Source organism: Anarrhichthys ocellatus, unplaced genomic scaffold (genome assembly GCF_004355925.1).
Source record: "Anarrhichthys ocellatus isolate YVR2014 unplaced genomic scaffold, GSC_Weel_1.0 scaffold39, whole genome shotgun sequence".
NCBI lineage: Eukaryota > Metazoa > Chordata > Actinopteri > Perciformes > Anarhichadidae > Anarrhichthys > Anarrhichthys ocellatus.
The window spans coordinates 213,221-225,159 of NW_022280069.1; the positions used below are offsets into that span (position 1 = coordinate 213,221).

The 11,939-nt window shown below is 38.4% G+C and overlaps 1 protein-coding gene across 1 annotated transcript; it reads right to left on the reverse strand.

The window, feature by feature from the left end:
• Positions 1-4,557: 4,557 nt before the first annotated feature.
• On the reverse strand, positions 4,558-10,906 carry LOC116394468 (apoptosis-associated speck-like protein containing a CARD). The gene is made up of 4 exons (XM_031867572.1): positions 10,563-10,906; positions 7,632-7,676; positions 6,941-6,979; positions 4,558-6,170 (listed from the first exon to the last, which is right to left on the reverse strand). Exons 1-4 carry the CDS (start codon positions 10,813-10,815, stop codon positions 5,905-5,907), a joined length of 603 nt encoding a protein of 200 aa, XP_031723432.1. The 5' UTR covers positions 10,816-10,906; the 3' UTR covers positions 4,558-5,904.
• Positions 10,907-11,939: the final 1,033 nt, after the last annotated feature.

Below are 11,939 nucleotides of genomic sequence, written 5' to 3' on the forward strand. Positions count from 1 at the left end.
GCAACAAATGCTGTACAAAATTAGACAATATGCAAAAACGTTTTTTTTAAAGGGCATCGTCATACGTCTTTTCAACGGAACAATGCTCACTGGGACGTGTAATCTCGAGCCTGTCCGGTTAAAGAGAAAATGTATCTCAAAATGTGCATGTACTGTGATTTTTGACAGTAAAGTACAAGTACCACACGCACAGTACTTGAGTAAATGTACTTAGTTACATTCCACCACTAGTTTCTCCGCAGTATGTGAGCCAACACGTGACCAAAATCACCACAGAAAAAAATTAGTTGATACAAAAATTGCCCAAAAAATATCAATGATCATAAATACAGAATCATCTGTTCACAATATTCACTTATCAATAGAAAAAAATATTTTTATTTTAAAGAATGAGCAAACACTTTTTCTTCAACCATCATTATTCAGAGTCAATATTTCTCGAATTTGTGTTTTTATTTATAAGACACTTTCAGGTGAAGGGAATATTCTGATCATTTCAAGACCTACTTTAAAGTCAATTCACAGGTTCACTCTTCCTCAACTCGTCAATCTTCACATCTTCATCCTCCTAAATGACTTACTAGTAAAGGTCCATTTTCAATAAGATTTAGAGGAACCAAATTATGGAATGACTTTTCCCACCTAACAAAAAAATGTTCCTCAATGTTTCAAAAGAAGCTTTAAAGAAAATGTAATTGCTGTTTTGTAATTGCTTTTTTATGTATTATTGTTCATGTCTTCCTTGTTTTAGCTGTTATATTATATTTATAGTTGTTTAACTCGTAGGGACTTGTAGCATTACTATTGCTTAGGAGTTAATGCAGGTGGCAGTGGTGGGCCGTCAGGGCCTGCAAGGCCTTCTCTGATGGCCTAAACAGAATCACAAAGCTATATCTATTTTATAATTTAATAATTTTTCTTAAATACACTACATGTATTGTAATTAACATATTTTAAACAAACAATAAACATATTTTCCCCATTATCTTATTTTCTCATTGCACAGCTACTGTCTTCCTCAGTTGCTCTGCTTCCAGTGCAGCTTGTTTTAAGTAGAGCTTTCATCCAATCAGATTTCACCTCTGAGTATCTGGGTAAGAACAGAGGCAGAGGCCTGCACACTCTCATGTGCATCCAGTGCAGTTTAAGTGAATGGGGACGATATTGTTGATTGTGTGAACTTTATTGATAAATGTTTCTCTTTTCATCATTTTCTCAATGTGATTTGGACAATTTTGGAGAAAATGTGCCTGTGGGGTGGGGGGGGCAACTTATTTAAAAAATATAAAGTATATGCACATGTGTTACTGCAAGTTAATAAACACGTTTGCTGACATTTGTTTTGCTGCTGTTAATGTTAACTGTCTTGATTGATTTCCTCTGCTTTAGGATTGCAATATATATATATATATATATGTGTGAATGAAATTAAATAAAGTTATTGATAAATGAATTTAATTACAAGAACTATAACTGATCATAGTTGATCATCACGTGATGCAGCTCAGCCAATAAAATATGGGCATTCTGACTGAGTGAGATGTACCACACACCATGACACAGGGGGCTGAGACGAGGAAAGACATTGCAGAGCAGTACGTGCAATGTTCAAGTTGTGAAAGTATAATCATAAGACGATCTCTTTGGGCCACGACTTGTCATTAAGGAATGATGGTGGGTCCCACAGCCAGACCAGCTGAGAACCACTGTCCTCCATGAGCGCAGAAAACATTATGTTTTCCTGAATATAAGCCTCTGCATTTTCCAAATGCTCAAGTACTATTCAAACTGTCACAAGGACCGATACAGGAGAACATTCCTGCCCTCTGCAATAAGACTACAATAAATCACCTCTGTCCAAATCAATCACACAACTTCAACAGTCACACTGTTGTTGTTGTTTGTTAAATCTTCGCACTATTGTTTAGTTAGTTAATTTAATATTATTCTACACTGTAATGAATTGCTGTAAATTTACGGTGGATTCACAACAGTATCTTACAGTATATCATAATAACTGTAACATACAGTCAAATGTTCATCCTTTGCATGTAAATTAACAGTTAATGCCGTCGGTTAACTGCAGATAACTGTAATTTATCAGCATATTACAGTATTTTCTGTGTAGTGGTGGAAATACGCTTCTCTAAGTTCAGTGAGTCACTATCCATCAACATACTGCATCACACCTGCTAAGTAGATGAGCCTGGACAATTGGACTGTGCCATTCTACAACAGCAAGAGGGGTGTTCTCAGGAGCCACCACATCTACACCACAGAGGAGGAATGTCTTCTACCCCTGCAATCAACTATGGACTGGCCAGCATAGTATGAAGTTAGGAGATGGGGAGGCTGTGTCTCTTGTTCAGAAGAGCACTCACTGTGTTGATTTAAACTAAGTTCTGTTTAGTTATGTTGTACTTAGACTTTAGAGCAATTATGTTAAGTTTATATAGTTATTCTGATTTGTCACTTTGGCTTTATTTTGTTACCCATCTTAATTATATACTTTGGGTGAATAAAATCCCTATTTTTCCCACTTTACCTGTCCCTCACACACACACGCACACACACACACACACATATATGTGGACACACTCCGAATGTCTTTGCACACACACTCTGTCCCACTCAAACAGTGATTCACAGCTGCAGGGTTCATCGTTTGGGCGGAGTTAACCACCGAGCGAAGGTTACAAGTCGACCATCCTTCTCTGTCCCGCACAACACATCAGCTATAAATAACAAACATGTCATTATTTCAAATGTGTCCTTTCAGTCTGACTCACACCAGGGCTGGTTCACTCAAAAGTCAGGTTTAAGCCTCCTTTCCTGTAACTTTTAATCACCCTTCTTTTCCACAGTATAGTCACTAATAGAGGGTTTTTAGGTGATGCAGCACCCTGTGGTGGGCAGTTTGGTGGCCCACAGCAACCGGGCAGTAATGGCCACGAACGTGTCTCTAAAGTTTCAGCCACCTTAAAGGCTCAAAAAAACTATTTTCTCATCAGCAATGCCTTCCAACATGGAGAAACGTTCTTTGGTTGTTTCCATTAGGGTATATCTGCGTCGTCACCTTTGTCCCTGCACCAATTAGGATGTGTCAATTAAAGTCTTACGTTTACAGATTTCTGTCTGATCTGATCAAACCACACTCACAAAATGACCTGATGGCATTTAGAGTTTTTGAGCATTGAACTCTAAGAAAGGATACCTAGGATCACCCAATCAACTGTATTCAGCTTATTTAGCCATTTTTTTAGGCAACGTGTGTGGTGTTTTTTAATGGGAACTAATCAATTCGATGTACTTCAGTTGATTTACGTATTAATAAGCTATGCAACAAAGTCAAAAACACTTCAAACCAACTGAGCAAACTCTTCTCAAGCTAGACATATCAACTAATCTAAAAGAAATGTATATAACTTATCACATCTGAGAATTGATCACACACACACACCCTGCAACATTCCATCAATCACTACACTTTATAATATAAGTGTGACATGTAGCACATTAAATAATGTGGATTTAGTTGTGTTTACGTTGTGGTAAATGACAAAAGAAATGTGTTTCTGTACTTGCAGGATCTTTCCGGCTCGTGGAAGCAGAACCAGCAGCGTTGGCTCAGTTCTGTAAAAAGCTCTACGTCCAGCTCTGCTCGCTGAGGTGCTGAGCATCTACAGGTCCGGCTCAGAGCGCAGCTGCACCTTCAGCAGCAAGGACGTTGGGCCTCCAAATCAGTCTGGACGGAGAGAAAGAGAGAAAAGACACACCTGTTAGTTGGTCAGAAACTTTCCACAATGTTTCATTTCCCCATCTTGCATTAATCAGCACAAATCCTTCCTCAGCTGTCTGCATGTCCTGTCGAGCTGTGACACTCTTTTCCTGATAGAGCACCTCTTGAGATTTCACCTCTAAAAGGTTGAGCAGTATGAGTTTGTAGAGAAACATCAGATAATTAAGATTCTTCTCCAACTCTCTATAATAACAATATATGTGCATATTGGTGTATATATAGATTAAATGAGTGAACTCTTCTCTTGCTGTATGTGATATTTTGTTTTCATTCAACACAAATACACAATACAGAACATAGGTTCACAATTGCACCAGTTTGACCAAATCACTGATACTTTATGCTAATGTCACCTGGAATCGTCACCAGAGGGAGAATTGTACAGCACCTGTCAAAAGTGATAGTAAATCTTTTTACTTATTGGTCATAAAAAGAAATGGAGGTTCACTAATAATTTCCTTTAAAATGTTTATATTTTGAGACGGTATTGCACCAAGAAACTGTTAAATGTGAACCTCACTTTAACTAATGACCACTGGGATGGTTTTCTAACCCGAAATGTATTTTCAGAAGAAGCATTAAGTTAATATAAGATGTATTGTGTGTTTGAGTCTGTATGTTACATTATGAAAGTGGCCTAAACCAATATTCTGGTTTGTGGAAAGTAAATAGGACTTTGTTTTAAATAGCGTTGATGCTAAGTACATTCTGGTTCAAATAAAGCAAAATTGAGCAAACAATCTTTAAAAACTTGGTGTTTTTATTCATCAGAGGCATCCTGGTGACTGAGGAGAAATTGCTGACATTACATTTAGTCTTAAAGACAAGTTAAGACCATTAAATGAGATTTTCCAAACTAAGTACTGTAGCATTATCAACACGAGATCCTTGGTGGTTGAACAGAATTTGAAGAGAAATTATTGAATATTTTTCCTTTAAAAATTCTCCACAATTATGCAAAAGCGCATTCTTCCCAAATAACTGTTGTAGTATAACCAGGAGGAGCTCATTGATGTACGAAGTGATCTTTGTCACACTACACGTAATAACAGTGAAGTTATTGAAAATTACCAGAAATTATGCAAAATAATTAATCAACCTCTCAAATTCCTGTTTTGAGCTTGTGGTCTTTAGCCCAAACTGCCATTATTTATCCTACAGCTCCCTCTAGAGCCACAAAAGGCACTGACGCAGCAGCTACTTTGCACCCTGATACCTGTAAACAGACTTTATGTGTAAAATCGCTGCAGTTCCACATTAAAATAGGACTCTGCTCTCAGCCTCCTTCCATCCGGCCGGATACAGATCCTCTAAGAGTAAAACGCTGAATACAGAACACCTCAGTAACATGTGCTGAACGTCAGACAAAGGAGAGATAGATAACCAATGCATGCCTCTCCTCACATTCATATAACATTACATAAACAAATGTTTCTAAACTCTATTACAGCATTATATTTGCCTTATATTACATTTTTAACACTCCATTCACTGAAAACGTCAGAACCACACATAGCAATCATAAGACTTTATTATAAATGTATATAGATTTCCAGATATAAAACATTTTAAATGACCCTCCAAAAGTAAAGTTATTGTTATTGGGCAGAATAAAAGTGATTAATAGCATATATATGGCATAAATGAAAGGTTCAACATGCTTTAGAAGCAACACTTATGGAAAACCATTTATGATAAAGCATGTTTTAATTCATACTAAAATAATTCGGCTAAAAACAGACTTTCATTCCGTTTGTTGTTTGTTGGATAAAATCATTACATGTCTGGTGAGAACCTCCATTCATTTGTTACCTGATTGTCTGATAAACATTTGATGAATCTGGTTTTCAACCTTGAAGTAAAACTCATCTCATCATGATCCTCACTGATCAGGCAGAAGAGGCACCACGCCTCATACACATTTAAACTAATTTAAAGGTAACATTAAGAGGAAACAGCTGTTCAAACATAAAGCCAAAAAGCTTTTTCGTCTTTAGAAAACCCCCACAGAGACATAGCATTAAATTCCCCCGTTGTTATTGTATTACAAAATTGGGCCCAGTTAGACTGTATATTTGGTCTAAAGATACATTTCACCACAACATTCACTTCTTTTTCTTGAGCTCATCAACGAGATATGGATCCGTTCTCTCAAGGATTTTGTAGAAGACTTCTTTGCCCTTAGGTCCAGCAGAACGCAGGGGACCAGAGAGGAGCTTCCTCATCCTATCGCTCTTGGTAGGGATAGCCAAGATTTCCTCATAAGCCTCTTGTGTGATGACTTTTTTGTCGAGGAGCTCATCCAAAATGGATGGAATTCCGTTCACTCTACCGATCAGCTTGACCCAATGTTCATCCACAAAGTCCGCCCCTGAGGAAAGAAGGAAAAATGACAGTGACATATTAGATTTGGAGATAACATGAAGTCAACTTGATACAACTCTAAGAAAAGGACTTCAGATTAAGTAACAGTGATTTCTATAGTTCAGTAGCATGTGTATTGCATTCATTGAAGCCTTTTTAACTGCATGTGGGTCCCAGGACGAGTACATGTTGTTACAGCTAATGAATAAGGGAACATCTTACTGTCACAAAATGAAGTTTTCTCCAAATGCCATTCCCACATTTTATCTATGATGACATTTTGGGGAAATGCACTTATTGGCATCTTGCCAAGAGTGAGATTGGCATTTAGCTTAGCTTAGCATAGACAATTAGCTTAGCTTAGCATAGACATTTAGCTTAGTTTAGATTTGTAAACTCTGGACGGAGCCAGGCTAACTGTTTCCCTTCACTTCCAGTCTTTATGCTAAGCTAAGCTAAATGTCTCCAGGCTGAAGTTATTTTCTTGATGCACAAACATCACAGAGGTCTTCTCATCCAACTCCAAGAAAGAACACCAAAAAACAATATTTCCCCAAAGTGTCAAACTACTCATTTAAAGTGTAATAATATTACGCAGCACTCATCCGTTCCTTTCATTACTCCTGAGCCTGTGTTAGACCTGTTGTACATATACAACCATGCAGCAAATCAGCAACAAGGTTTCAAAGTCAGATTCTGGATTTCTAATTTTCTAAACTGATCAGTGACTGATCACAGGCAGCATGAGTTAAATGAGCTAAGAAGACATCATAGTACCTGTGCAGCCACCTTCTGCTCCGGCTGAGGGTCTCACAGCTGAAACAAATGTATGGAAAATTAAAATTGCTTAACGGTGGACCGGGCTAGTGGTCATACATACATGCTACTGTTTTTCTATACAGACAGCAGGTAAAAAGATCATATTTAATCATAAAATTAGAAAACTAATGAAAGCCACAGACTTTGTCTCTCAAATGCTTTTCCTGCACTTAATTTGTCCTCAACTTCCTCTTCCTGGTTTTAAAACACATTGGGCGAGTCAGTGTCATCATAAATGTAGAGGGAGGCAGTTTGCCACAGGAAATGTCATCCTGGTGGTGTAAATATTGATTAAAATGCCCCTTTACTCAATTATCATTAGTCTCTCCCAAAACTGAGCTGCAAACCTACAAAATCAAAACTTGATTTTATATTACGTTTGAATGATTCATATTCATATTTTTCCCTTTACATTTTTTTAATATGTTTTATGTTTAGGTGAGCTAAGGACAATTTTTCACTCTGCAGGAAGATAAAGTTGTATTCTATTCTAAACTTTTATTCTACAATAGATCTACAATCGTTTTTCAGCTTAACATTTACATCGTAATGCTGGAAATACTGTAAAACAACTCAATGCAACTCATTTTTCTACAACAGCTAATCTGTAAAGTCTCATGTTAACAAAAACTGTAAAAAAACAACTCACTGTCACTGGAACCGGGGTTTGAGGACTGTCCATTAATCTCTTTGTCTGCCAAGATAGAAAGACACGATTAGATGATGGATGACGTTAACAACAAACATGATGGAATTACAACTTGAGTTACAGGTTTAATGTGGGAAACATTCTGTGATTTATAAACTGGGATCTTGGGTTTATGCATAAGATTACGTTGCTTTATGGTTTATGTACAATGTGGTGGTTCAGTTTTCTTCAAGTCTGTCTTAAAATGATAATCACATGTTCATATGTATATTAAAACTGTTTGTTTTTATGTTGGACAAACTAAAAGAGTCTTAAAGATTTCCATATCTGAACACAAAACTGCAACATGCCCGAACACATGCTAATTAAAATATTATTTTACAGGAGAGCGTTTTGTATTCCTGCTCAACCAGCTCTCTTCCTGTTACTGGTTGGTAAAGGAGCACATTCAATGTGTGTGATGTGAGACAAAATACACAGTTCTTGTTCTGTGTTAACATGTTCATCATGTTTAATTCATTTTTAACTGGTCTGTGCAAATGTTTGTGCGTTCCGGTGTAAAACCGAATTAATATTGTGTTTTTGTCAGATGGTAGAAAAGCAACAGTACCTGTCCTACTATGACAAATCAAAATGTCTGCCATGAAAAGGGTTCCATTTAGCAGCTGTGCCATTTTGCTGTATTAGGCTGGAAATAAGCCTCGACTGGACCTACATATGCACACATGGGCTTTGTAGTTTTTATTTACCAGAGAGACTTTGACTACATAACAAGGAACATTTTTTTTATTATTTCTTACAGTAATCGTGTCTCAGTGAGCTGCACTGAATGATACAGTGGGTACGGAAAGTATTCAGACCCCTTTAAATTTTTCACTCTTTGTTTCATTGCAGCCATTTGCTAAAATCAAAAAAGTTCATTTTATTTCTCATTAATGTACACAGCACCCCATCTTGACAGAAAAAAACAGAAATGTAGAAATTTTTGCAAATTTATTAAAAAAGAAAAACTGAAATATCACATGGTCATAAGTATTCAGACCCTTTGCTCAGTATTGAGTAGAAGCACCCTTTTGAGCTAGTACAGCCATGAGTCTTCTTGGGAATGATGCAACAACCTTTTCACACCTGGATTTGGGGATCCTCTGCCATTCTTCCTTGCAGATCCTCTCCAGTTCCGTCAGGTTGGATGGTGAACGTTGGTGGACAGCCATTTTCAGGTCTCTCCAGAGATGCTCAATTGGGTTTAGGTCAGGGCTCTGGCTGGGCCAGTCAAGAATGGTCACAGAGTTGTTCCGAAGCCACTCCTTTGTTATTTTAGCTGTGTGCTTAGGGTCATTGTCTTGTTGGAAGGTGAACCTTCGGCCCAGTCTGAGGTCCAGAGCACTCTGGAAGAGGTTTTCTTCCAGGATATCTCTGTACTCGGCCGCATTCATCTTTCCTTCAATTGCAACCAGTCGTCCTGTCCAGGCAGCTGAAAAACACCCCCATAGCATGATGCTGCCACCACCATGTTTCACTGTTGGGATTGTATTGGGCAGGTGATGAGCAGTGCCTGGTTTTCTCCACACATACCACTTAGAATTAACGCCAAAAAGTTCAATCTTGGTCTCATCAGACCAGAGAATGTTATTTCTCATAGTCTGGGAGTCCTTCATGTGTTTTTTGGCAAACTCTATGCGGGCTTTCATATGTCTTGCACTGAGGAGAGGCTTCCGTCGGGCCACTCTGCCATAAAGCCCGGACTGGTGGAGGGCTGCAGTGATAGTTGACTTTGTGGAACTTTCTCCCATCTCCCTACTGCATCTCTGGAGCTCAGCCACAGTGATCTTTGGGTTCTTCTTTACCTCTCTCACCAAGGCTCTTCTTCCACGATTGCTCAGTTTGGCTGGACGGCCAGGTCTAGGAAGAGTTCTGGTCGTCCCAAACTTCTTCCATTTAAGGATTATGGAGGCCACTGTGCTCTTAGGAACCTTGAGTGCTGCAGAAATTCTTTTGTAACCTTGGCCAGATCTGTGCCTTGCCACAATTCTGTCTCTGAGCTCCTTGGGCAGTTCCTTCGACCTCATGATTCTCATTTGCTCTGACATGCACTGTGAGCTGTAAGGTCTTATATAGACAGGTGTGTGCCTTTCCTAATCAAGTCCAATCAGTTTAATTAAACACAGCTGGACTCCAATGAAGGAGTAGAACCATCTCAAGGAGGATCAGAAGAAATGGACAGCATGTGAGTTAAATATGAGTGCCACAGCAAAGGGTCTGAATACTTATGACCATGTGATATTTCAGTTTTTCTTTTTTAATAAATTTGCAAAAATTTCTACATTTCTGTTTTTTTCTGTCAAGATGGGGTGCTGAGTGTACATTAATGAGAAATAAAATGAACTTTTTTGATTTTAGTAAATGGCTGCAATGAAACAAAGAGTGAAAAATTTAAAGGGGTCTGAATACTTTCCGTAACCACTGTATAACAATGACGGTGGGGGGGAGAGGACATGACAGGCAACAGACTGCAGATCGGGCGGGTCCCTGTATGTGTGTCTGAAAGCAGCAACAATTACATTAAAAAGCCCTTTTTGATGCCCAATGACCAAGAAAACGTGATGAAGTGCATTTAAGCTGCCCTACCACCCTGCTTCATGCATCTGGTACACTTTGTATTTCTTTATTTCACCCTCAGACAGTTGAGTCTGCCACTGCTCCAAAGCGAAAGTAAAAAATAAGGCGGGTTGGTTCAAACTATTTTTTTCACTTTAAATTTCAACTTCATTAAGTTAATGTAGAAAATATGCTATGCTGCAAAATTACCACCTAATTAAACGTGGTCATTTGTCGCGTAATTATCTGCAAGCACACTTTTAAGGGTTTAACGACAGAATATAGATTCTGCTCTCATTCCACATCAAAACCATGAAGCCGTGAGATATTTACCGAGTTGTTCTGCTTCCTTGTGGCAGCCGATCTTTATCAATAACTTTACAACCTCTACAGGAGCCCTGGTCCCGGTAAAAGTTGAAACCAAGACATCTGTGACCACTATGTAGTTTTTATCCTCCACCTGGTTGCGTTTGACCAGCGGCTCTTCTTCACGGTCCAAAAGCTCGTCGCAGAACAGCTCAAAGTTTTCCTTTGACAGGTTCGCCAACGCGCCTTTAATCAACTGTTTTGCGGTTTTGGGGGCCATGTCTCAGCGAAAGATCCCGGACTGTCGAGCAAATGTTTCGATATCAGCAGAGGAAGAAGAATAAGGTTCTCTTCCTTATGATGTAACTACATATACATACATGGATACATATGATGCCTTCAGGGGCTGTCGGAAAATGTTATGATCAAGATATATTGATAAATAACATCATTGATAATAATTATTATAGTTGAATGTAAAAAATGAACAATTATAGTAATTAATTAATTAATTAATTAATTAATTAATTGAAAGTGAACTTAACCCTCCTGTTGTGTTCCATGTTTTCGCTCTGAACATTTTCTGTTGCTTTAATCTGATTGGCATAATGTTCCATTCATTGTGTCCACACTGAGCATCTGTCCACACAAAATGAATTTAGAGCATTTACATTAAAGTCTGGGTGTTTTATTTTACACCTGAGATTGTCCCGGGCAAAAATGAATGAGACTACAATTAGCGTTTAGTTCAGGCTCATGTCCATTCATCAGATGGACACACTTCCTCTCCCAGACTCCCACATGCAAAGGTGTTTGAGTGCACACACACACACACACACACACACACACACACACACACACATCAATCCCCTTCTTGGCTTTCATGGCAACCCACCAAGGAACCCTTCCCTTCACAGTAATGAAGAAACTAACCTGGTGGAAGAAACATGTCACCCAGTGCAACGATGTGACTCATTTATGTGTTTTTAATAGTGTTACAATGAAGCTCTGCACAGAATGATACGATAGAATACTAGCAGGCTTTGGATACACAGACAATAATAGTTCACTTTTGTCTTTTCATGGGATTGGTTCAGCGTTAAGAGAAATATAGGATATTGGTATGCAGCAAATGTGCAGAAGAATATTACAAAGGCTCATCTACTTCTGACCCACAGACAGAAACTAAAGCTGCAAAGCTTGTGGTCAAGATGTGATGCACCAATAAGACAAAGCTGGAGCCTCTGGCCTGCTTACACTCCACTGAATGGAGTGTTGTTCATGCTGCAGCCACAGACGTGGTTTATAGCTGACAAGAAAGAACACACAATTGCTTTAAAAAAATGTTTTTACGAGCACATAAGACTATCCCAATTACCTTTGTACCTTTGCAACAGACTGTAA